This window comes from Chelonia mydas, chromosome 20, assembly GCF_015237465.2.
Source record: "Chelonia mydas isolate rCheMyd1 chromosome 20, rCheMyd1.pri.v2, whole genome shotgun sequence".
Lineage (NCBI taxonomy): Eukaryota > Metazoa > Chordata > Testudines > Cheloniidae > Chelonia > Chelonia mydas.
The window spans coordinates 4,225,469-4,251,619 of record NC_051260.2 but is presented as its reverse complement, the minus strand read 5'-3'; the positions used below and the strand labels follow the sequence as shown (position 1 = coordinate 4,251,619).

General features: G+C 43.0%; 1 protein-coding gene across 13 annotated transcripts in view; it reads left to right on the top strand.

The window, feature by feature from the left end:
• SLC11A2 (solute carrier family 11 member 2) overlaps positions 1-25,174 on the top strand; it is a 53,747-nt gene extending 28,573 nt beyond the window's left edge. For 7 of the 13 annotated variants that reach the window (XM_037883764.2, XM_037883765.2, XM_037883767.2 and 4 more), the window contains 15 exons: positions 2,223-2,371; positions 3,426-3,551; positions 5,241-5,360; positions 7,641-7,747; positions 10,394-10,464; positions 10,607-10,674; positions 11,412-11,567; positions 12,965-13,123; positions 13,740-13,826; positions 14,116-14,235; positions 14,543-14,692; positions 15,992-16,065; positions 16,812-16,965; positions 17,773-17,826; positions 24,548-25,174. In XM_037883764.2, coding sequence (XP_037739692.1) covers positions 2,223-2,371; positions 3,426-3,551; positions 5,241-5,360; positions 7,641-7,747; positions 10,394-10,464; positions 10,607-10,674; positions 11,412-11,567; positions 12,965-13,123; positions 13,740-13,826; positions 14,116-14,235; positions 14,543-14,692; positions 15,992-16,065; positions 16,812-16,965; positions 17,773-17,826; positions 24,548-24,625 — 1,673 coding nt within the window. In that variant the 3' untranslated portion in view covers positions 24,626-25,174. Of the gene's footprint in view, positions 1-965; positions 1,126-2,222; positions 2,372-3,425; positions 3,552-5,240; positions 5,361-7,640; positions 7,748-10,393; positions 10,465-10,606; positions 10,675-11,411; positions 11,568-12,964; positions 13,124-13,739; positions 13,827-14,115; positions 14,236-14,542; positions 14,693-15,991; positions 16,066-16,811; positions 16,966-17,772; positions 17,827-24,547 lie in introns of those variants that run through there. The other 6 variants (XM_043532720.1, XM_043532726.1, XM_043532724.1 and 3 more) reach the window with 2 other exon arrangements.
• Positions 25,175-26,151: the final 977 nt, after the last annotated feature.

Genomic DNA, 26,151 nt, shown 5'->3' with positions numbered 1-26,151 from the left:
GAGACTAACAAATTTATCTGAGTGTAAGCTTTCGTGAGCTACAGCTCATTTTTGCTAGTCTCTAAGGTGCCACAAATACTCCTTTTCTTTCTCCTCAGTCAGGATCTCTTCCAGAGGCCTAAAGGTGCTGGTGCCTTTTTCTGCTTAGCTGAAAGAGAATTTGGGGTTCTCTGCCCCTTTCTTTTATAGCCTATTGAATCTTTGAAGTGTATTCTTCTGAAGTAAAGTTTCACTAAGCTCTGAGGAAGGTGACATGGAGTTTGGTAGAGCATGGAGCTTCCTTCACCTTCTTCCCTCCCCATTGTGTTTGCTAATGTGTGGATTGTTCTACTTCCTGCCATCTCCTCCCCTGCTGTCCTGATGATCCTGTTTACTTCTTACATGTATATTGAGGTAAACACATTCCTTTGTTTCGGATTGTTCTCTTTGGCAACTTCTGCCCAAGCAGGGCTGTCTAGTTTTGAACATGTGCATCATATGGGGGAATTCATAACTTTCCATATAATGTTGCTACGTATATTTCACCATATTATTGCCCAGGGAAGTATTAGTTTTTAAATGATACCTCACAAGGCATATTTTGTACAAAGATTGTTACAGTACTTTGTAGGGAGTTACTAAAGGGGTTCTTTGGGTCACTCACAGGTAGAACTAAGACATTCTGGCTGGCCTGTTTTGGTATCATTTACACCTTTGAGATTAGCTGTTCCAGATGGATGAAAATTGTGGCTGAAGCCAGTTCTCAGGCTGTCACTTTCCAGCACCATTAAGCAACAGATTGACTGTTCATATAACTTCCTTAGTTTAGTTGAACTAGCTCAGCAAGATATTGTGCAACCAAAGCCACTAGGAAAAGAGACAAACAGGTGCTGTTGCTTTAAATCTATTATATAAACAGATCTGCTGGCAGTCCGGTCAGGTATTTAGGAGGCGGGGAAATGAGGAGGAACAACCAGCTTCAGTTTGCTTTGATGATGCAACTGGAAACTGTGTAAGAGCCCAAACCTTGCTTGTACTTCTCTGGTTATAAATGGTTACTTTTGCCTTTAGTAAAGGAGGCAGGATTAATTTGGATGCTGCTTTTCCTCCTCTGAAACAAAAGCATGCCAGGAGGTGGTAGCCAGAGTGAGTATAACATGGGGGCTGGAATTGGCTTTTTGTTCTGGGCCGGTGCTGGGAGGAGTGGAATGGAGTTAGAGGACTTGATGTGAAAGTTGTTGGGAGTTATAATTCTGTCACTGGACTGACCCTGTTTACCTGACTTACAGCCTAAAATTACATACTGTCTAGAGAATTCAGCAGGACTGGGTGTCTGCTGTGTACTCTCTTTCAGATCTTGGGAGTTGGGAAAATGATCTTCTAGTCTCCTTTAAAAAGAAAAGGAGTACTTGTGGCACCTTAGAGACTAACAAATTTATTTGAGCATAAGCTTTCGTGAGCTACAGCTCACTTCATCAGATGCATGAAGTGAGCTGTAGCTCACGAAAGCTTATGCTCAAATAAATTGGTTAGTCTCTAAGGTGCCACAAGTACTCCTTTTCTTTTTGCAAATACAGACTAACACGGCTGCTACTCTGAAACTAGTCTCCTTAATGTCTCTTACTCCTTGCTTCCAAAGATCTAACAAACTGTGCATTGTGCCTTCCTGAGGCTGAATTCAGTGCATTAACAGCATCTTCTAGGGGCTTAAACTGAACTTCCAGGCATGCGGCAAAAGATGGTAGGGTTTTTGGAAGGGCTAAGGTTTGTTGAATGAAGGGTGCGGGGAATGCCTGTAGGTGTTGGCCCACCTGAGTTGCACTTTCAGCAAAATCCCAGCAGCAGTGAAGTAGTAATTTCATTTATTCTATTGGTAATGATTTGGTAATGAGAGTTTGGGCAGGCATCTTAATATTTGAAATAAAAAATAAACTAAAAAATAAATTTGTCTCGCTCGCATGTGAACACGAGAGCTGGAGAGTCTCAAGTGGAGAACCCAGTCTCATTGCAGTAGCTTCTTTTTGTGGATTTGCTGCTCCACACGTTTCATTCCTCCACGTGTTTGAAAAAAAATGAAACCCCCAACCAACCAATCCTGGCAAGGGAAGGCAGGGGGGCTAGAACACTCGCTTTTTGCTTCGCCTATGGCACTTGCTAAGAACGTGGCCGGTTTAAAATGGAACTTGCATCATTTCAGCACAATGACTCCTCCCTTGTTTTACACATGGCTTTTGTAAATGCAGAAGATGTCGCAGAAGATGTCTCTGAAGACCATGAGGAGGTCATCAGCACGATCTACAACAGACCGGTCCCGCAGCAGTCTCCGGAGTCCAATGGTGAACCATTCGCCACCTACTTTGATGAGAAGATCCCTATCCCTGAAGATGAAAAGGTCAGTGTGGCTGGGCCCCAGACTTAGCAAGCTCACCTTGGTGGGGAAATGGCTTTAATGGAAGTGGTAGTAATCTAGATGACTTGTTTCCCTTTGTGGGCGCTGGGTCCCTTTTCAGTTTAAATTGAGGTGCTAGGTAGGAGAGCTGGCTGCTTGTTTCTAACTATGGAGAGCTACGTTGAGAAGGGGGTGAAGCGTCTGCCATGCTTGCATGGGATTCAGTGACCCAACTAAAACAAAACGAGTGACTGTCCGCCAACTAACACAAACCAAGTGACTGCCAGGTTCACTACCTGCTGTGGATGCCAGTTACCCACATGGCTATTGCTGCATTCAGAGTAAACAGGTCAGCTTAATCTGAACAGCAGACGCTCCTCATGCTGCCTCTATCAGAGTTGGCAGACTTTTACAGAACCTTCAAAGCAGTTGTCTGTTTCAAGTGAATGCACACTCCTAATGAGGATCGGTGTAGCACTCACCCCAGAGCCACATTGCTGTCTTTAGTTATGTTTCCCAGGACAGCAGTTTCTGCTTCTGCTAAAGAGCAGAGAGATGTCTAGTGTGTGATTCCCAGGTGAAAATTGGCTTTGCTCTTACCAAGAAAAGCAAGTCAGAATAGCTGTTTCAATGCTAAGCTGGGCCCATCAGCATAATGGCTGAGCCATATGTCCTTCACAAGGAGCTCTGTAAGGGATGCAGTTGCTGTCCTCTCTGTAAAGAGCAGGCAAGCCAGCACTTGTCAGAGGACTGCATGCAAAGTTAGCTTGATATCATCCCGCAGCTAAAGTGCGGGTGACACTGAAGGTCTCGGAATAAAGGGCTGCACTTTGGATTTCAAAATGAAGAGAGACTGATGAGGGAATGGAGAGATCTTGCCAGGGGCTGGTTATTATTTTGCTGGCAGCTAAAAAAGCTTGTAAGCGCCTCTTACCAATTTTTTTGTCTTAAAAATGGACTGGTTCCTGGAGGCTGAGCTCTGTTTTGTTTGGAACCCACACCAGCCTTTGGTGTAGAGCAGAGTCTTAACCTCTCAATCTTCTCTTCCATTTTAAAGCACTCATGGTTTAGCTTCCGCAAACTCTGGGCCTTCACAGGGCCAGGTTTTCTCATGAGCATCGCCTACCTGGATCCTGGCAACATCGAGTCGGATTTACAGTCAGGCGCTGTCGCAGGGTTTAAGGTCAGTGTGAAGCTTTCCAAGCTGTGAATCAATTTTAGGCTGTACCTCCAGGCCCACCACCTCTCCTATCAGGTGCCTAACACCACTTCCAGATGATAGCGCGGAACCTGTGTTCAGCTAAGTGCCAAAGGCCTCATCAGTGCTGTTGTGCTGAAAGGTTTGGCCAAACTCCCAACTGCAAGGGGTCTAAAGGTCTGCCCCCTGCGTTGCTTGGAAGTTACCCTCTAAGCTTTTCACTGATGACACATTGACTCCAGGCTGGTGTTACTGGTGAGGAGTGGGTTTAGCAAATCTTAGGCTTGCAGTATGCCTGAGAGTGAAACCGGGCAACAAAATGGCTTGCAGGTTTATTTGCTTGCAGCCCCTTGTGTATGTCAGTGCCAGGCTTATAAAACCAAGCATGGAATCTCAACAGGACTGCACTTCCAAATGGATTGACTACGTTCCTGGCTCCTATTAACAAGAAGGCCTGCGGAGAGAACTGTAATCTCAGGAGACCCAGATGCTCTCCAGTGCAAGTCCTTGTAATGATGCTGGTTCTGCTGGGACCCAACTGAGAGTGCCAATTCAGGACAAATTGCTTAAAGCAGGGCAGTTACAACCCAAGGCTGGGGTTTCTATGCACACCAAGGCAAACCAAACCAGCCAAACAGAGAAGACTTTGGTCTTACCCCACTGGCTCACCACAAATCACACAAGCAATTCCCTTAGACGCTCCAGTTTCCAAGTATCACCACCAGTGCCACACGTTATGGGGACAGATGGTTATGAAAACCAATACCCCAGTAAAAGAAAAAAGGTTCTCTCGATCCCAAAGGACCCAAGCCCCAGGCACAGGTCAATATACAAATCAGATCTTACTCACAAATCACGCTGTTGCCAATCCTTTAGAATCTAAAATCTAAAGGTTTATTCATAAAAGGAAAAAGATATAGACAAGAGCTAGAATTGATTAAATGGAATCAATGACATACAGTGATGGAAAAGTTCTTGGTTCAGGCTTTTAGCAGCAATAGAATAAACTGCAGGTTCAAATCACGTCTCTGGAGGACATCCACAGCTTGTTTCATTCCTTTGTTAAGGGCTTCCGTTTGTAGCAAAGTCCCTCCAGAGGTATGAAGCAGGACTGAAGACAAGATGGAGGAGTTGCAGCAGCTTCTTATATTCTCTTGCCATGTGGTCTATCTTTCTTTGTTCCAAAGTCAAGCTGTCCATCACGTGGCATAGAAAAACATCAGAGTTCTGTCCATGGGCATGTCCCTGCATACCTTGCTGAGTCACAAGGCGTGTCTGCCTTCTCTCAGTGGGTCATTTGTATAGCTGATGGTCCTTAATGGGCCATCAAGCAGGCTAGGCAGAGCTGACACCAGCTTGTCTGGGGTGTCACCCACAAGCATAGCACAAGTTTGAAATACAGACGGTATAAAGCCAATACTTATAACTTTAAATACAAAAATGATACATGCATACAGATCGCATAATCATAACCAGCAAACCATAACCTTGTCTTGGACACCTTATTTGACCCCCGTTATACAAGAGTTGGTGCCACTACAGGACCTTGGTTGCAACCATGTTCTATATGGTCCCAGTTCAAGTCAATAACGTGACGGTCCTGACTTGTTCATCTGCCTCCGAAGCACCTCATTACTCAAGGTTACTTACCGTATATTGTTGCATCTCTTTCAGCTGCTTTGGGTTCTGCTGCTGGCCACTGTCATTGGTCTCCTCCTGCAACGTCTGGCGGCGAGGCTGGGAGTGGTAACAGGACTGCACCTTGCAGAAATGTGTAACCGGCAGTATCAAAAGGTGGGTGACCTAAAGGCCTTTAGATTTGAAATAGTGACTCTGGATGCTGTTCCCACGTACTGGGCTGCTTTGCTCATCTGAGATCTTAGTCGTGTCACTGAAAATAAAGCTTTCTGAATGGCTGGGACCCAGGAATGTTGAGGAATTGAAATGCCAGGAAGGGCTGAGAGGGAGAAGAGCAGACGTGGAGCCTCCACTTCCAGACAGTGCCTTCAAAATGGTTCTGAACTGAAGGGCTTGGGGATGGTACAGGTGACACCTCCTTTGGTCTCCACTGTTGGTTCAAAATTGGCGTGAATGGTGCTTCCTCCTTTGTCTGAGAGCTAGTCAGCACTAGAATCGCCGCAGTTTGCACCAATTGAGCTGCAGCGCTGCTAGTGCAGAGACACTGTTCCGACGGGAGCTTAGCTACCACCGCTCAGGGAGGTGGAGTAATTAAGCCAACGGGAGGGCTTCTTCCACCGACATAGTGCTGTCCACACTGACACTTAGATCACTGTAACGTACGTCGCTCAGGGGGGTGGTTTTTCCACACCCTTGAGTCATTCAAGTTATACCAAAGTAAGCACTAGTGTGTGCTTAGTCTAGGCAGCCTCTTAGGGGACAGATTTTTAAAAAGCCAAATACGTCTCTTTAGGGAAAGAGTTCTTGCTTTTCTGCACGCAAAGCAATAAAGGCCAGTAGAGACACGGTCCATCTCAAAAGCCATTCATTGAGTGTGTGTCAACTCTTCCTTTTGTACAGTAAAGCACAATGGGTTCAAAGAAAAGCCTTGCTCATTGGTGGGCAGGGGTGTGTGTGGAAAAGCAGCCTTGGTTTCCCAGTGACTAGTCTGAAAGGTGGATTGTTGCTGGGCAGTGGCTGGGGGATGAAAGGAAAGATTAGACATGAAGCCCAAGGGTAGATTCAGTGCATCCTCTGAAGGGATAACAAAAGGAAAGGGATAACAGTAGTTTAAATGCCTTTGCTGAGTTTACATTGGTCTTACTCCAATTTCTAGCCTTCGTTTTACAAAGAAACTATCTGACGATCTTGTGGGTGTGTGTCAGTTTGTGACTGTCTCAGGCAGTCTGCACCTCTCTTGTGGTTCATGTGAATGTTACTATTGATCAACATATGTTAAATCAGCCTCTGACGGTGGTGTTTTATTTCTAAAAATAGACTTGTGAAGTTCACTTTTGCATAATGCCCATGTAGCTAAGGATTTCAGGATTGACTTCTGCAATGGCCTGTGGTTGAAAGAATGGCAGGGTTACGTGCTGATACGTGGCAAACAAATGCTAATGTTACCCCGGATTTAGCACTAACAAAGTCTCTGGATCTGCCTCACGCTAGCTTCCTTTGATATAGGCTTTATAATACAACTTTACACACACATTTGAGGGTGTTGATGTACTTTCCAAACATGAAACCTGACAGCATGCCTGCCTACCGTGAGGTTGGTGGTATTGTTCCCACCTAGAAAGGAGAGACTGGGGCACAGACGTTGAATGATTTTCCTGTCATCTCACAACATTGGCAGAGTCAGGCATAGAACCCAGGATTGTCCTGACTCCCTAGTTTCTGGTTCAAACCACTGAATCAGGTTTCCTCTTCAAATGACTGGAGAGACTTAAAACTAGTCTTTGTTTTAAAAAGCACGGGGGGGTGTCATGAAGAAAGAACGTGCATTGCGGTTGGCTGTTGAGGAAATGCTCGTGGTTGTGTAAGGATATGGTTATGACTTACTTTTCAGCTGAAAATGAGTAAAGCCATCCGGTGGAAAACATGGATCTCCCCTTAACCAGTATTTCCAGTAATCTTACACAAACCAGTTTAAAGGGTCTGAGTCAGACAATCAAGGCCATAAGGTTGGGTTGCCCAAATCTCTCATAAGAAAAGTCATGACAACTTGATTACATTTCTGTTGGGAGGGCATTTTGGGGTGTTGATTTAAACCTGTCACAAATGCACACCTGCCATCCTTGCCGCTTATATGCTGCAGTAAACGCATCTGTCTAGTTCACTATCCAAACTGAGCAAGGAGCAGAAAATAAACTGTAAAAGTTGATGCGCATAAGGTCTTCAAAACTCGGTAGCAATGCCTGATACAGTATATACTGAAGTCATGGGTGTCTTCCGTTGTCTTCAGTGCTGGAAGAGGAGATGGGTTTCCTAAATGGTGCTGTAAACCTCCATAAGTCCGGCAGGAAGTTGGGGAAAAGAAACATTCCCTGTAATAATCTATTCATTATTTCTGGTTTTAATTTCAAGTATCTGAAGCTCAGTGTTTGTATCTAGGTCCCTCGAATTATGTTGTGGCTGATGATTGAACTCGCTATCATTGGGTCGGATATGCAAGAAGTAATTGGCTCTGCAATCGCTATAAACCTCTTGTCTGCTGGGAAGTAAGTTGGCTTTTATCACCTGAGAAACAGGAAATGAATGTCATTCTCCATCTGCTGCCCATAGCCCATTAGAAAACAACACTCTTTATGCCAAAAAGGACCATTCTATTTCCTGTAGTTGAGAATCTTAGCAGATCACTGCCCTGTATGAGCTCCCTCTTTGCATTGTGTATTACATAAAAAGCGTTTGAGATTAAAGGTTTTTAAATAAAATGGGTATTTCTGAGCCCACAATTGCCACCAGCCATTGCTGACGTGACACATTGAAGAACTGTAAATAAGCTTCCCTTTGGCTTTTAGGCCTCATGTTAAACCAGAACCTTACTATACATAACACCGGAGGAGCTTCTGTTAAATCCGAACTAAAGCTGGAAGGAAATTGGTGTAGAGCAGGGGTCAGCAACCTATGGCACATGTGCCAAAGGCAGCACGCGAGATGATTTTGAGTGGCACTCACACTGCCCGGGTCCTGGCCACCAGTCCTGGGGGCTCTGCTGCCAGTCTGGGGTCCTACCACTGGCCCCTGCCACCCAGGGTCCTGTCCGCTGGCCTCTGCTCAGCCCGCTGTCGGCCCTGGTCTCAGGCACTCTGTTGCCATCCTGGGGTCCCGGCCGCTGGCCCGGGGCTCTGCAGCCGCCCTGAGCTGTGGCCCACTGGCCCCAGCCTGGGGCAGTGAGGGGTGCAGACAGGGGCAAGAGGTGGCGCAGCTCAGCATCCCCACCTTAAAAATTGTTCCAGCACCACTGTACTGGGATATTTTTAACTCCTAATTTGCTGCTTACATCACTATCACATCACGTGGAACAGCACATTGCTTTTGACATTGTGTGTGCCATCTGTTGCGATCTTTTTCCCCACTGTAAGTTGAGGGTACATTTGACAAAATGTCAGCTCCTAAGAAAGCAAAGTTAGATGTCCATTCATTTCACTGCACAGCAACATTTGGTGGCTAAGTCATGGCAAGGCTTTGGTGTGCTTTGTAAACTGTTTTGATGCAATCAAGGCCTTTTTGTCAGAAAAAGGACAAAACTACCCCGAATTGGATGATGACAAATGGCTGTGTAAGCTCATGTTTCTTAGTGACCTCACCAGTCACCTAAACGAACTCAACCTCCGTCTCCAGGGTGCAGAGCAAATGGTTCTGGATCTTTGTGAAACCTGGAAGGCATTTGTTGTAAAACTAGCAGTTTTTTCTCAGGATATATGAACTTCAACTTTCCGCTACTTCCAACACATAAAAGAGCTATCAACATGTTGCACGGTCGGTGTCGATGAGATTGGAATGTACATGCAAGAACTGGAATCAGAATTTTCTGACAGATTTCAAGATTTCCAGCGATTTGGCCCAATGCTTTCTTTTCTAATTAAACCTGAAAAGTTCAAAGAAAGCGACTTGGATTTGTCTGTATTTCAGTGGATGGATGTTGAAGATTTCGAAATGCAGCTCATTCAGTTAAAAAGCTCAGAATTGGGGGCATCAGTTTTGGAGATCTGCGGAGTGCACTTAAAGCTACCGAGAGAGATCATGGGGCCTCTATTCTGACCTGCTGAACGTCCCTGCCAGTGAAATTTAACTGTTTGTAGAAAATTGCTTTTGCAATGCTTTCAGCATTTGGATCCACATACCTGTGTGAACAGGTATTTTCACACATTAAATCTGTCCTCTGTCCCTCTTGGAACTGGTTAACAACTGATCATTCAGAAGCCTGTGTGCATCTTAAACTATCCAAATATGTGCCAGACATTGGAAAACTCAGCAAGGAAAAGCAAGGGCAAGGATCACACTAAAATGATAAGATCTGCATTTTAATTTAATTTTAAATGAAGCTTCTTAAACATTTTAAAAACCTTATCTACTTTACATATAACAATAGTTTAGTTATATATTATAGAGAGAGACCGTTTAAAAAACGTTAATGTATTACTGGCATGTGAAACCTTAAATTAGACAGGTTTCAGAGTAGCAGCCGTGTTAGTCTGTATCCGCAAAAAGAAAAGGAGGACTTGTGGCACCTTAGAGACTAACACATTTATTTGAGCATAAGCTTTCGTGAGCTACAGCTCACTTCATCGGATGCATCCGATGAAGTGAGCTGTAGCTCACGAAAGCTTACGCTCAAATAAATTTGTTAGTCTCTAAGGTGCCACAAGTCTTCCTTAAATTAGAGTGAATAAATGAAGATTTGGCACACCACTTCTGAAAGGTTACCGACCCCTGGTGTAGACTCTTAGCCTGGAAGTCCAGAGCCCAACTGTGTTTTAGCTTGGGTGTTCCCTACAAGTTAGCCACTTCCACCAGGCAGCACAGAAATGGAAACTTAATCAGAAACTACAGGCTCTTTGCCCTACAGTAGATGAGAAGTATGTCTCGCTCCAGAAACTCTTGGCTCTCGCTGTGCAGAGAAATGTAGGCATGGTTTAAGGTGGAACTCTTCTATGAACTGTTTATGTAGAAAACAGAGTTGTCTCTTGTCTTAAGTAACCAAGCAGCGTGTCAGATTACAAATAAAACCTTGAGATAAGTGTTTGATAACAGCACACAAAGTGGCCATGATCCCTGCCCTGAATATAGGGAAGCTTGGACTGACATGGCTAGAAGAGCTTGTAAAAGCACGATTCTAACTAACCCTTGTTGTTCTGTTGCAGAGTCCCTTTGTGGGGTGGAGTGCTCATAACTATTGCTGACACTTTCATGTTTCTGTTCTTGGACAAGTATGGTAAATTCTTTTATTTTCCTTTTTAATTATTTTTAATGTCCCATGAAAGTACATGTAACCAATTAAATCTGATAGCTGCCCCCTCAACATTATGCCTGAGACTTGTCCTCCAGAACTTGCTAATGGCACGTTTCTTCCACAGGCTTGCGAAAACTGGAAGCATTTTTTGGCTTTCTTATTACCATCATGGCGCTTACATTTGGATATGAGGTAATTCTCACTTGAACATCTTCGAGCTTTACTTAGCAATTAGGGTGACACTCCCTCTCCCCCTTCTTTCTGTTGAACTTGTGTCTTCATTCTCTTCTCTCAAACATTTTAGAAACCAGACAATCTCATTTCTTCCTCTGAGTTTTGTCCTCTTCTGCCAGGCCCTTGTGAAGTCTCCTTCGCCCATGGCCCCAATTCTGGAAAGCACTTTAAGCCCAGGCTTAAAGATAAGCATACCAGAGCTGATCCAAAAAAAAAAGTTTTTCCCATGTGGCTTCTTGAGGTTTTAGTCAAAAACCGAAAAATTCTGGTTCAAAAAACAAAAATTTCCATGGAAAGCAGTTTCTTTGGAAAATTTTAGACCAGTTCTAAAGCACGTGCTTTAATGCTCTCCTAGATTTTTTTTTTTTTTTTTTTTTTTGAGGTGGGGCCCACTTTAACTGCCCTGGGGCTCTGTTTGCTTCCTGGCTCAAATCTGGTTGGCACTGAAGGTTAGACCTTCCCAATGATTGTTAGCTGTTCATCTGCCTCCAAATAGCTACCTGGGGGCGTACAACACTCCTGTTTCAGTGCTAGTGGGTAACCAATATCTAAGTTTTTTAAAGGTGGAAGCTATTACCAAATTACCGTAACTTTTAGGTGGGGCAAATCTGGGGCCTTCCAAGTTGCCCATCTAAGCAACTGTGTGAACTCTGCCAATCCAGAGGTACTAGTGGCTCTCTTGTATCTGTGCGCAGTATGTAACAGTAAAACCGGACCAGGGAAAGCTGCTGAAGGGGATGTTTATACCTTACTGTGACAAGTGCGGTACCCAGCAGCTAGAACAAGCTGTGGGGATCGTGGGAGCGGTCATCATGCCACACAACATGTATCTGCATTCTGCTTTAGTCAAGGTAAGAGAGGACTGAGTCCCATCTCCCTTCTAGTTCACTCTGCAGGAGTACAATGAGACTATTAGAATGTGATCATGAGGGTTGAGAGGAAAGCGCCTTGCAAGGCCTGGTGTGTCTGAATCGTTGTGACTGCCCTTTTCAGAGTGGGTGTCGTCAAGGAAGTCAGTGGCAAAACTCCCATTGATTTTAAAGGCTGTAGAGTTAGTCCAAAGTCGGTGGGAGTTTTACCTCTGACAAGTGAATGCCAATGCTGAGCACCTTTGAAAATCCCCTCTATAGTAGCAGTCCCTGTAACCTTTGCGGAGAACTCTCCATAGTTTGGAATCAGTTCAGTAAGCGGATTTCGATGTTGACTGTTCTGTGTAAGTTTTCAGAATTAGAATATGCCACGTGCACCTGATAAAGAAATACGGTATTTATTACGTAATTAGCAGGGTAAATTGAATACATTGGCTGAACACACGTTAACTATGTGTTTGTGTGACAGAACCTGGGGTCTAGATTAACACTTGGCAAACACCTGAAAACATATTTCAGACATCTGAACAGTGTTTCCCAGTCTCTCTGCTTTGTGGGATTCATCCATATTTAATTCTGTTGGGGACAAGATGACCAACCCAGATTAATTTTAAAACTGAAGGGCAGCAGTCTGTCCTGCAAACAAGATGGGCTTTTTTTCTCTTTTCCCCCTCCCTGCAGCAGCATATGTTTAGAGCTCAGGCTGAGGCTGCCCCTTAACTTACTGTATTTTCCACTGAATGCATCTGATGAAGTGAGCTGTAGCTCACAAAAGCTTATGCTCAAATAAATTGGTTAGTCTCTAAGGTGCCACAAGTCCTCCTTTTCTTTTTGCGAATACAGACTAACACGGCTGCTACTCTGAAACCTTAACTTACTAGCTCCTGTATCTTGGGGCACATCCCAACATTACAGCAGAAGGCTGGGCAGCCTGTGCGCGCCAGGGTAAGCTGGGAAGCATGTCCAGCATAGTGACATTTCATTTGGAGCTGCAGTTGACCATGGGGAAATCCAGTCTGCTGGAGCAATGTGCTCACACGTGGTGTTGCTAGTGCATCCTGTGGATGGGTACTTGTGTGAATGTGGTCAGCCACAGCCCTGCTTCTTGTATGTACCCCACAGCGTTATTGCATTAGCAGCTGCTCTTGGCTAGCTGGTGTCTAATGTCTCATGGTGTTTGCTGCTGTATGTAAGGCCTAAAGAGGGATCCAGTCAGGGGCAGGGCTCAGCTCTTAATATTTGCTGTCAGACAGGATAGATGTATTCTGGCCAAAGTTCAATAACAATCAGAGGAACCACCTGTTGGAGATACAGCTGGTCCATTGACTAGAGGTTCTGAAACATTTTATCATAACTATCTTTAAATGTTTTCCCTCCAGTCGAGGCAGGTGAATCGTGCAGACAAGAGGGAGGTGCAAGAAGCCAATAAGTATTTCTTCATAGAGTCCTGCGTTGCCCTCTTTGTCTCCTTCCTCATTAACGTCTTCGTCGTCTCTGTTTTTGCTGAAGCTTTTTTTGGGAAGACGAATGAACAAGTGGTGAGTCTGTGGGGTTTGTTGGGAGTTGTGTGCTTGTGTTGTGGAGATTCTGGATTACTGGGAGTAATATACACAGTGGGTATATCGACACTGCAGTCGGGAGGTGTGATTTCAGCACATATTGGCATACCCTTGCTCGAGTAACAATAGCAATGAAGCCAAGGCAGGCAGGCAGCAGCATGGGCTAGCCCTGCCCACATGGGACCCCAGGTACCTAGTCAGGGCTAACCCATGCTGCCACAGCTTCACTGTTGGTTAATCAAAGCTAGATCAGGTATGTCTACACATACTTCAGTCGCACCTCCCAGCTGCAGTGTAGACACCCTAAAACACTGTGCACCTGGGTTAATAATAGCTACTGTGTTAACAGTGGGCCTGAGTGTTGCATACACTGTGGGCCTGATTCTCATTTACACTAAGGCCCCTTTACAGTGCCCTGGCATGCATAAATGTAGGCACTGATCTCACCCTAGCCTGCAAGATGCACCCAACACATTAATGCTACTGCATTTCATCTGGCCAGCTCCTCTACCCCAAACTCTACCAGCCGTGGTTTCTGCTCTCTGAAATCTGTTTACAAAAATGAAACTTCCTAAACTGTCTTGTCCTGTTCTAGAACAAAGTCTGCACAAACAGCAGCAGCCCCCATGCCGGACTCTTTCCAAATAACAATGAAACCTTGGAAGTGGATATCTACAAAGGGGTGAGTGGCTTTATAGTGAGGCCAGGCAGTGTGGTCTTCTCTGAATGACTTTAACATCCTTGATTGAGTTATATGCAGCTGCTTCTTCTGAATAAATGGAGACTATTCAAGGCTTGAACCTTTAAGACTATAAGAGTTGTCCTGTTGGAACAGAACAGCGTTCCTTCCTGTCTCGGCCCATGATCAGTCTGTTGGAGCAGCTGGCTCCAAGAACTCTGCTTTTGACTGAGCATTTAAATCTAGGATTTAACACCAACTGACTTGTGACTGGAAACCCTCTGTGTTTCAGGGTGTTGTTCTGGGATGTTATTTTGGCCCTGCTGCTCTTTACATCTGGGCAGTTGGGATTCTTGCTGCAGGTCAGAGTTCAACAATGACTGGGACCTACTCTGGGCAGTTTGTCATGGAGGTATGTGACTCTACAGCTGTGCCGGCTTATGTCTGTGTTTTCCCTCTTCCCCTTGTAATCCCCTGAAGTTGAGATGGTCAGTGGAGGCCTAGGTTCCTTTCCTGGTCATGTAGTTTGCCGCAGGATCAGACTTTCCTGCTATTGACCCACGTGCCAGACTCTTAAGTCCCCGATTCCCCCTTGGAAAATTCCAGCCTAACTCAGGTTTCTTTAAGAGAAAAAACTCACCCAGTAGTAGATCATTCCCTTTAACTCTGTGGAATGTTGCACTGTAGCAACAGCAGCTCTTCCGTTTCTCTCCTCAAAGGGATTCCTCAACCTGAAGTGGTCGCGTTTTGCTCGAGTGATTTTGACCCGCTCCATTGCCATCACTCCAACCCTGCTGGTTGCCATTTTTCAAGATGTTGAACACCTGACTGGGATGAATGACTTCCTAAACGTTCTTCAGAGCTTACAGGTGAGCGGCTGTTAGCTACTAGCAATTCCTCGTTCAGAACCAACCTCTTAGTCACTACTGGTGTTGGCTTTAGGGCCTTCTGTTGGCCCACTTATAAACATTTTTGAAAAGTGGTTGGCTGAGGGGTCCTGAGTGCAGAGAGCTCAAGTATGGAGGGGAGCGGGAGAGACCTGTAAATGGCAGCAGCTGCCATCAGAATTGGGTTTTCCAGCAGCAGTGAATTTAGGATCTGCCCCTGATCTGTAGCTGCTTGTGGACTGTGGCCAACATTGGTAATAGCAGTGGTTCTCAACCAGAAGTCCGGGGCCCCCTAGGGGGCTATGAGAAGATTTCAGGGGGTCCGCCAAGCATGGCCAGTGTTAGACTCACTAGGGGCCCAGGGCAGAAAGCCGAAGTCCTGCTGCATGGGGCTGCAGCCGGGGGCACCAAGCCCCACCACCTGGGGCTGAAGCCAAAGCCTGAGCAACTTAGCTTCAGAGTGCCCCCTGTGATGTGGGGCCCCGGGCAATTGCCCTGCTTGCTACCCCCTAATGCCGGCCCTGGGTTTTATATGTAGAAGCACAATTGTTGTGACACAGCTGGGCCGTGGAGCTTTTATAGCATGGTGGGAAGCCCTCAGAAAGAAAAAGATTGAGAACCCCTGAGTTATAGAACAGGTAAATTACTTCTCGGCTCTTATATGCCTCTCACTGGATTATCTGAGCACCACTTGAATATTTACAAAGAGCAAGAACCATATTTAAACAGGGTTACATTTACACCTTGTTTACATTTAAAAGTCATAAAAAAATAACAAGTTTCCTGGCTGGTCCAATTCTCCTCAAGTTTCCAGCTCTGCAACAACCTAGATATGTATTTATGGTGCCTTGTTCCTGTTGTAAAATGGAGAATGGGAACTGTCGAATTAAGTTCTCGGAGTAGAAGAATTTTAGCTTCCAATGGTTCTTGTCTGAAACTTGCTCCTCGCACTCAAGAATGATACAGTCCATATCCCAGCATAGAAAAAAACTCCTATTTCAGCTGGACTATGAAGAGAGAAGGAAAAATACTGTGGGGTCATGCTTCTTTAAATAAAGCTTCTGGATTCTTTCACTGAAGAATCTCTTTGTTGAGGGGAGGTGGGAAAGCACCATCTGTGGCTTTAAACTGCTTCCCATTTCTAGCCGTGAGAGGTCTCCTAGGTGACACACTTTCAATAGCTAAAGAGAAAAATTATTGTGTATAAACAAACTTTGGGTGGGTTTTTTACGTGAACAAAGTCCCAGCCCTAATCTCCTGCATCGTGTTGCCTTATTCCAGCTTCCCTTTGCTTTAATCCCAGTCCTCACGTTCACCAGCCTGCATCCTGTGATGAATGACTTTGCCAATGGACTGTAAGTATGAAAAGAATCCCACCCGCCTGACCTTTTCCTGATTTAAAACCATTTGATTTAGCCCTGAATACTGATGTCTATCTTGGGTGCTTGGTCCCAACAAATGTGATATCCGAGCCCAATTTTGAATGTATTTATTCTCGCAACACCCTCTGAGGTGGGGGGAGTTTTATCCCCACTTTACATATGGGGAATTGAGAGGCTAAGTGACTTGCCCAAGGTCACATGGGAACTTTGTGGCAAAGTAGAAGAACCAAGTCTCCCAAGTCCAGGCTGGCACCCTAACCACCAGGCCTTTCTTCCTCCCTCAGTTCAGTTAAGCAGGGTTAGCTGTTCACAAAAACGTGTGAATTGTTTTTATTCCCCAAACAGTATTAGAGTTTTTCTGCTTCTAAGCTTCTTATACATAGCCCAGTCTCCCCAAGACCTGTTTGACAACTCACTCTCCTTGGAGTGGTGCCCAATATGTCACTGCTAGAAACTGGTGTGTGTGTGTTGCTTCCTGAGCTCTGTCTTTACATCTTTTCTTGTCCCTTTATCTAGTCTGTGTTTTGAGTCTAAAAGTAGCAACCCTATTAGAAAAGAGTCAGTGCCGTTCAATGAAAGTTTTTGTTCTGGTGACTTTATTTTCAGAGTCTCGGCATTTACATTAGAAGAAGTGTTCCCTCCAAACACCATGGAAAATAGGAACATCCCTCTCCCCCCAAATGCCCTTGTAATCCCGTTTCTTTTGGCTTCCCTTTCAGAGGCTGGAAGATCGCTGGCGGTGTGCTCATTCTCATTGTCTGCTCCATTAACATGTATTTTGTGGTGGTCTATGTCAGCGCATTGGGACACCTTGCCTTGTATGTGGTTGCAGCCGTTGTCTGTGTTGCCTACCTGTGCTTTGTTGCATATTTGGTAAGTATTGTTCTTCCACACTCTTTGGCAAGACCACTGCTGTATAAAATTGTGATTCCAGTAATTATTGGGCTGAGGCAGCTTGTAGGCAGGACTGAGACAATGAACTTGCTTTCCCAGGAGCTGGAAACTTTTTTGTTTATAAACCATAGAACTCTTACAAACACTAAGTAATCCTCACCATCCACGGGGTGCATAATTTCAGATATGTGCCTCAGTTTCCCATAAGTCAAGATCCGCTCAAACTCCACTCAGCCAGGAATTTGTCTCCCCATTCTGTGCTCAGTCCACCACTCCTTGCAACTTCCTCCATCCCAGTTCCTTTTGTGACTCATCTAATAATCTGATGGGGAGAGACCTTCAGAATCATGCAGAATTCCAGATCTGTTTGTGTGTATTCAAATGGTAAGAGGAGACAGTTATGCATTTGTTTAAAAAAAAAAAAAAAAGGGGGGGGGGGGGACGTCTGTCACCGTGCAGTTTGACTTTCCTTCCTGTGACTGCTCCTGTATCTCCAAGTTTCTACTGATTGTGAAAAGTGTGCCAAAGTTTAGAACAGCTTATAACCATGCTCAACCATCTATTTAATAGCTTTCACAATCTCAGCAGGCTTAATGTGCTTTAACATCCTTAACGTTCTCTGTAGAACTCATTATGAAGAGATTTGGTAACTTGACTTTTGAGTAATTATTGAAAAATAGCACCTAGTAATCCCTCCATGTCTCCATTCAATAAAGTGTGGCTGCTAAAAAGATTGTAACTTGCAGCAATGTTTCTCATAGTCCACTCCTTCTTCTTTAATTCCAGAGCTGGCTGTGTCTGATTGCTCTTGGGATTTCCTTCCTGGCCTGTGGGCAAACGGTAAGCGTCACTAGAACAGGGCTTACTGAAGAACCGCCTGTCACTCAAATTAACTAAACACTGGGTCTGTCTGAACACAACAGGTAGCCATCAGAGCCAGTGCGTTTCTATGGTTTACTGTGTGAACATATCCAAATGTATGTGCAATTTGCACAGAGAATACTTGTGTAAATTTGTTGTATAAAAGCTCAGATGTACGTACTGGGAAATATTTTATTGCTAAGGTAATTAAAGAGATGAGTAAGTTTCCTTGCTGACCCCCTCTAATCACAAACATAATGTTACCTTGCTGCTGGAATGTAGGAACTGCCCGTAATTTACCTATTATCCAGACACTAACCAGTTTAACAGACTGGCAAAGAGACACTATGTTCCAAAATGACACTTCCATTTAGCTAGTTCTCGGCCTCTGAAGTCTTCCAGTAAATCTGTAATACAAGCTAGTAAACAGAAATCAAGCTGCTTGGACAGTATCTGAAGTATTAATCCTCCTTCTCACAATTAGACAAGCAACGTGTAAAGTCTGTGACACTAAGTGATACAATCTACCTCCACAGATCAGAACTCCATTGTATTCCATAATCTCAAATTGACCCTGTTTATCTCACACTCTAAATGCATTAGAAAATAGTTACTGGTTTCAGTTAATCAGGATGAATTTGGGGTGCAGAAATTCCTTCCCAGAGGTGGGAATTGTGTTGGAGAAATCCTAGCTCACAAACACTAGAAGTCTAAGCATTAGAGCTGTCATGTTTTTTTCCTACCTAGTATGTGATTCTGGTGATCAGCAAAGGAAAAAAATAAATCCGTGTTTACAGGTTGTTTGATTCTGTGATTTATTTTGTATGTATGGCATTAATAGAAATGTTCTCTGTATTTTCTGCAATTTGCTGTATCATGACTCATGGAGTGTAACGTAACAGAATGTGCTAAAAGCCTTCCATGATTTGGGTCTCCATTTTTTTTAAACTTGCTTACTTTCACTTCCCGTCTGGCCCTTTTATACTCCAAAAACTTTCCCCATTGTACTTCCTGCTTCTTCCACCTCCCAAGGCAGTCTTAAATCTAGTATTGCAAAGGTCACAGTGAGAAATGTGCATTCCTTTTCTCTGTTTGGAAAAGACTGCACATTTTGTCCTAATTTTATCATGAATCAAGTGGTTATATCCTTGGGGATATAATATTGTTTTTAGGGGAGGGGGCAGGGGGAATGTGTGTTCATGAGTGGATCCTGTAAAGTGACCCTGTAGGGAAACTGAAGTCCTGGATCTTATTGAGTAAGATTTTTCTTCTGTTACTACTTGATGAAGTTTTAGCTGATAACTCTGTGTGTAAGCATTTGTGTTTGCGTTGAGATATTTTAGTAGGTATTTTCACTAGAATTCAAATGATCTCAATTCTGTCCTTCATCTCCTGTGCCCATCAGATATTTTGATCTTTACTAAATTTTAGTTTGTGCATTAGTTTTTTCACCTTTTTAAGAGAACTGGGTGCAAATCCTGACATGGGTCACAAGTGAAAGTGGCTTCCAAAGGACTTCTCAGTCCCTCTGTGTGAACCTCCCAAAAGCATGGCATGATTGCAGTCTGCTCAACAGAGGGTAGGGACTGGAATAGCCAGGGTATTACAAGTCAGGATTGGGGTCCCCTGGAAGATCTGTGTGGGTTGCACAACATCTCCCCTTGCTTTGCCTGATTTAACCCATGCTATTAGTCCTCCACTCTCCTGATCACTAAAATTAGTCCTCTTTTTTTTTTTAAGTGGGAATATTTTATTGAGAATGGCTAATGTAGGTATGTTTTCAAGCTTAGTTTCTGTAGTTCTAACTGGAGACAAGGTTTTCTGAGGTAATTCATTGTCTTAGTGTTTATCATGCTCACCACAAGAGAGGTGATTCTTCTGTGCAGATGAAGGGGGTTATCCCTGGCTTTCAGAGGGTTGGAGAGACAGATTTCACAATGGAATGGTAGCTTTTTCTTTTTATTGTAATGCCTCTTGTTTGGACAAACTTCAGACTGTAAGGGACATCCATCAGGTTGATGGGAGGTGAAAGATATGTCCAGACTAAGTGTGGAGAATGCCTTTAAATATTTTCCTGTATGGAAATGGGATGTGGTTCTCACTAGGTGGTGTGAGAACATTCAGTTTAGTTCGGGCTTGACCACTTCCATCTTCCTGTCTGTTGTAGCAGTCAGAAACAGATACTGAATGTTACAATTGCTGTCTTGCCAAAGCAAAGGCATACAGCCTGATTCTCCCATTGCCCTGTGACTTGCCGTAGTCCATTATATCTGCTTTGCACTGGGGTCAAAATGCTACAGAATCAGAACAGTAGAAGTTTACAACTGCTTTGCCCTAGACTGCACAAGGTGCAGGACAATGGAGAGTCTAGCCCATAGTCTCAAATTGCTAGAGTTAAGCATAAGCATAAGTTTCTCATAGTAGTAAAGAACACCTACATGTGCGGCTCCTGTTATGATAATAAGTGCAGACGTACGGGAAAGAATAAACTCCCAAGTGCATAAATGAGTTGGTATCATAAATTTGGTAAGGAATTCAGTGTTAGGAAGGCTGTAACTGTGAGCAAGAGACACGATGAATTTGTGATGGCAAAAATTAAAGCTGCTAATCTTTTTTTAATGATCGTTTTGACTAAGCCTACAAAGTTGGCTAATGTACTCTTAAGATAACTGACAAAACATACTTGATTTAAGTATTAATGCTTGATATAAAGAAAAAAATTATTTCACTTAGGGTTTTAGTTCAAAATTCCAGCTAGAAATCTTGAGTATGCATCCTACTTACTGCCAGGGTTTGTAGTTTTATATCTAATTCCGCTGATTTGTGTGTTAATCTGTCTTCCTTTGGCTGCAAAATTATATAGACTGTCTAATCAAAGGCATGTTTATGATCTAGAACTGCTGTTAGGCTAGAATCTAGCTGGTTTCATTCATTTATAAATTCCTGTAGTTTAATTTATATGCCTTAAATTTTCATGCATTTTAAAAATTTCTGGTTTGTAAAAGTGTCAAAAATGCACGACCACTGTGAACATGCATGACTGTCACTGTTGGATATGATGTGAACTGTATATCAACATCACCGCTATACGCAGGAGCTTCTGTATAAAGTCCTCTCAGTGTGCTATAATTTAGCACCTATTCTATTCTTTGTGAAACTTAATTTTTTTAATTGACCATGAATCAATTTGTATTTACTACATTTTCAATTAAAAGGATAGACACTTTTTCAACTTGGTTTCTTGGGTCTTTTTTTTTAAAATTGCGACACCCAGTATGTTGCTTTAAAAGAAACTCATATTGATGCCCAAATGATTGAGATGCTCACCTTAAGTGATCACTCTCGTTACAGTGTGTATGGTAACACCCATTGTTTCATGTTCTCTATGTATATAATTCTCCCCACTGTATTTTCCTCTGAATGCATCCGATGAAGTGAGCTGTAGCTCACAAAAGCTTATGTTCAAATAAATTTGTTAGTCTCTAAGGTGCCACAAGTCCTCCTTTTCTTTTTGTGAATACAGACTAACCCGGCTGCTACTCTGAAACCTATAGAGTTATTGGCCCTGTATGCTAGATTGCATGCAAAGCTTAGTATTTCTATACTAACTCTCTCCAAGCTGTGCATAGTAACGTCTCACTAACTGCTGGTGCCAGAAATTGTCACTACAGTCCTTGTTCGTGCAAGACATTCAGCCAAGAAGCTATCTTTGCTTGATATTCTCCACTCCCTTCAGGGCAGTATTGAGTGCTTCTGCTCCCAGCAATAGCGAAGGATTGATATGCTGTTAGTTTATGCAGCCTGACTACCTGAAAAAATTATTTCTAGGGTACAGTTGAGCATTTTTATAGGTGTCTTTGGGTGGCTCTATATGGAAGACAAACTTACCATTCTACATTTAGACCATTTACTGCTATATTTCTGCATGTCTTTCCACTTCCTGATCCTCAGTCAAAATAGCAAATGCACTAAAACAATCTGGTTTTAGGCTATCTCGCCTACCCACTTACTAACAAAACGAATCAAATGCCAACATGTTTTGGCCAGGAACAACCTTAATAGGGGATAAACTCGGCTTAGTTAGAATAGGAATGAATACAGGTAATTGGGTGAAATTCTGTGGCCTGATCTTATTCAGTTCAGACTCGGTGATCCAATGGTCCCATCTGGCCTTAAAATCTATTTGGGAGTGGGGAAGAAATTCTGATAGAAGCAGGCATTGCACACTCCTTTCTTGTTTTTCCTTTTTTTCAACAAGCCTGAACTTTTGCTTCTGTTTAGAAATTGATCTTTGTGATATGGGAACTTTCTTTCCCGTTTTTTATTACAAGCTTTCCCTATCTGCTTTAAGTGAACTGGAAGCTGTAAGTAATGCATATTATTTATTTCTCTTAGAGGAAACACTGAATTTGTAAGCTCACTACAGGCCTTTAATTAAATTAATACCTATTTAGTTTCTTTGTTTCTACCTTGTAAGAAACACTTTTGGTAAGTTTCAGTCCATTGAAAATTCTTGTCTTGCCTTTTGATTTCTAACTGAATTTAACAAATTTTGAATAATTAAGCATGAACTTAAGAGTCACAGAGGAGAATAACTATCTCCTATATACATGGAATCAGTCAAACTTGCATGTTGATGTAACAGGAAATTGTAACTGAGAAAAATACCATCCAGAGTCCCCCCAACAGAAACAGTAACGGGATATTTCATCTGTATCCCTTACATGTTTTTGTAATATGTATTGTGAAGTATTGTGTCTATTAAAAAAAAACTTATCAACAGCCATTGCTCTCATAAGCTAACTTGTAAATCAGACACAAATCTCTTTTAAAGAGAGTCCTCAAACTACTGCAGCTGAGACATAAACTGGATACAAAACAGGATTTTATAAAGATGTAACTCTTGGGTCCTAGAGCATAGCAGCGTATTCTTTGGCTGGCCACTAACGACTGAAGCCTGTCCCGATATAAGATAAATTATTATCTCTGGCTAATTGAGAGTGCACCCTGGCATTGGAAACCTGGTGCACTGAAACAACTTCCACTGTTTGGTTAACTAAACTTTCTGTAACGAATCCACACTACTTGAAAAGGGTGAATCCTGTGTTCTGATAAGTGGAGACTGGGTTTTCCTGTTGGATCACACTCTGCTCCTACTAGTAATTAATGTACAAGATCTGCTGAAATAAGTGATAATCAGCATGGAAAGAAGGAAAAATTTGTCTCCTGTCTGTTCTACCAGCTGAATCACTTTTGTTTTTTAATCAGCTGCATGTGGCTTCAATCATTCCAATGACACTTCTTCAGATTAATCAAAATAACTTTAATAAATCTGTTAACTATGGTACAGTATTTATTTATCAGATTTATAAGAAGTCAGATTTAGTGCTGCTGATTAAAGAATTAAAAATTGATTTAATGCTTTGGTTTTAACATCTAACAGCCTCACAAAACTTGATTTTATTTTATTTTGTATAAGGAAAGTGGCAGGACCAAAGAATCAGTCACCTGTGTTAAATACGATTCTTACCTATCAGATTATGGTGTAGATGACCTTTTGAGCTACAGTAGAACGTCAGAGTTATGAACATCTTGGGAATGGAGGTGGTTCGTAACTCTGAAATGTTGACTCTGAAATGTTCAGATGCATCTGAAGAATGGGGGTTTTTACCCACGAAAGCTTATGCCCAAATAAGTCTGTTAGTCTTTAAGGTGCCACCGGACTCGTTGTTTTTGTGGATGCAGACTAACACGGCTACCGCCTTATATCTGAAATGTTTGTAACTCTGAACAAAATGTTACAGTTCTTTCCAAAGCTTACAGCTAAACATTGCCTTAATAGAGCTTTGAAACTTTACTGTGCAGAAGAAAAATGCTGCTTTTAACCATCTTAATTTAAAGGAAACAAGCACAGAAACAGTTTCCTTATTTTGTCAAATATTTTTTAAATTTTGCCTTTTTTTTTTTAGTGTTTACATTTAACACAGTACTGTACCGTATTCACTTTTTTCGTCTCTGCTTCTGCCTGTTTGCATACTTCCAGTTCCAAATGAGGTGTGTGGTTGACCAGTCAGTTCATAACTTTGGTGTTCGTAACTCTGAGGTTCTACTGTACTGTGTGGCTTGGAGCTACTTGGCCTTCTGGCAGTACCAGTTCCTAAGGGCTTGTCTATATTGCACTAACTAGCCACAAAGCCCCTGCTTCCGCGCACTAAAAATTCCATAGTGTGATTTGACATACTGCTGTTTCAAACACCCTGGCTTGCTGTGCACTAAATCACGGTGTAGGCAAGCCCTTAGTGAAATAAAACTGCAGGGTGTGTAGCAGTTAGGAGAGAATAGCACTTAACTGCTGGAAAAGAACTTGGTCTTGGTCACGCCTAAGTACCTGTGGCATGCAGTTGTCTCAAAAACTACCTGCCCTGGAGGAGTATTCTCTACATGGACTCCAGGCGAGCCTGCTTGCACTTCTGGATTGTACAAGTCCTATGAAACTCATTGTCTGAACAAAATAAGATGTTTCTGTATTACTTCAGGATTTGAAGCATTGATTAAGGACTTTTTAACAAAGTTTTAGGCTGAAGAAAGCCAAAGCACAAAACCCTCTGTTTAGTGATTTCAACCTAATCACCCTTGATTTCACTGTCTTTGGCTTCTGTTTCAAAGTGGTTTCCCTAATTTTCTTCTTTGCCTTCTCTAGTATCGGCTGGGACTTACTACTCACCCTGAACAATTCCTTCTGAACAATGTTGATGCAGACTCAAATGTGACTAGATGATTCCCTGAACTGCAGTAGCAAGAACAAAAACAATCTTGAAGCCCCTTTGTGCTGCGGAAAAGGATTTTCCTTACTTTTGGTTAGTTCAGAAACGGGTATGGTCAAGCATCATGAATGATGGAAAGATTTCCTCCAAGAAGGAGCACGGGATAAAACTGACATCTGCAGAGGAGTGTCAGATGGAATCAACAGACATTGCACTTGACATCAGCCATGAAGGTTCTCATAGGACCAATGAAGAGCCAGAGTCAAACCAGTTCATAATATCACACACCCTATGGGTTTGTCTTCCCTTTAGGTACTCAAAATATTTTCTTTAATCCTTTTTTTAATTGTAAATTATTTGGGGAGTAAATTATAGATATTTGAATATCTTATTGATTTAGATCTAAACTTATTCTGCTTGGTGTTTCTTAGGCCAACTAAATGATGGGACACTAACATGTTTTCCAGCTTTTGGAAGATTGTCCAAATGAGTAATATTAAGATTTTACATTTGATTTTGAATCTCATTTATGAAGTACACTAAGGAGACTACACAATGAGAAATAATTAACTCAAAAGCATGGGCAGATTCTGAAGTGTAAATCCATTGGAGCCTAAGGAAGAAGCGTACAAGGCTTCTGTAAAATGCAGAGTATGTTCTCAAAAAGAAAAGGAGTACTTAATGCAAGGTAGCCTATTTCCCCTTGTTTTTTCCTCCCCCCCCCCCCCCCCCCGACGTTCTGGTTAAACTTGGATTTATGCTGGAAATGGCCCACCTTGATTATCATACACATTGTAAGGAGAGTGGTCAGTTTGGATGAGCTATTACCAGCAGGAGAGTGAGTTTGTGGCGGGGGGGAGAAAACCTGGATTTGTGCTGGAAATGGCCCACCTTGATTATCATGCACATTGTAGGGAGAGTGGTCACTTTGGATGAGCTATTACCAGCAGGAGAGTGAGTTTGTGTGTGTATGGGGGTGGGGGGGTGAGAAAACCTGGATTTGTGCTGGAAATGGCCCACCTTGATTATCATGCACATTGTAAGGAGAGTGGTCAGTTTGGATGAGCTATTACCAGCAGGAAAGTGAGTTTGTGGCGGGGGGGAGAAAACCTGGATTTGTGCTGGAAATGGCCCACCTTGATTATCATGCACATTGTAGGGAGAGTGGTCACTTTGGATGAGCTATTACCAGCAGGAGAGTGAGTTTGTATGTGTATGGGGGTGGGGGGGTGAGAAAACCTGGATTTGTGCTGGAAATGGCCCACCTTGATTATCATGCACATTGTAGGGAGAGTGATCACTTTGGATGAGCTATTACCAGCAGGAGAGTGAGTTTGTATGTGTATGGGGGTGGGGGGGTGAGAAAACCTGGATTTGTGCTGGAAATGGCCCACCTTGATTATCATGCACATTGTAGGGAGAGTGGTCACCTTGGATAAGCTATTACCAGCAGGAGAGTGAGTTTGTGTGTGTGGTTTTTGGAAAAAGGGGGGAGTGGGGGGTGAGAAAACCTGGATTTGTGCTGGAAATGGCCCAACTT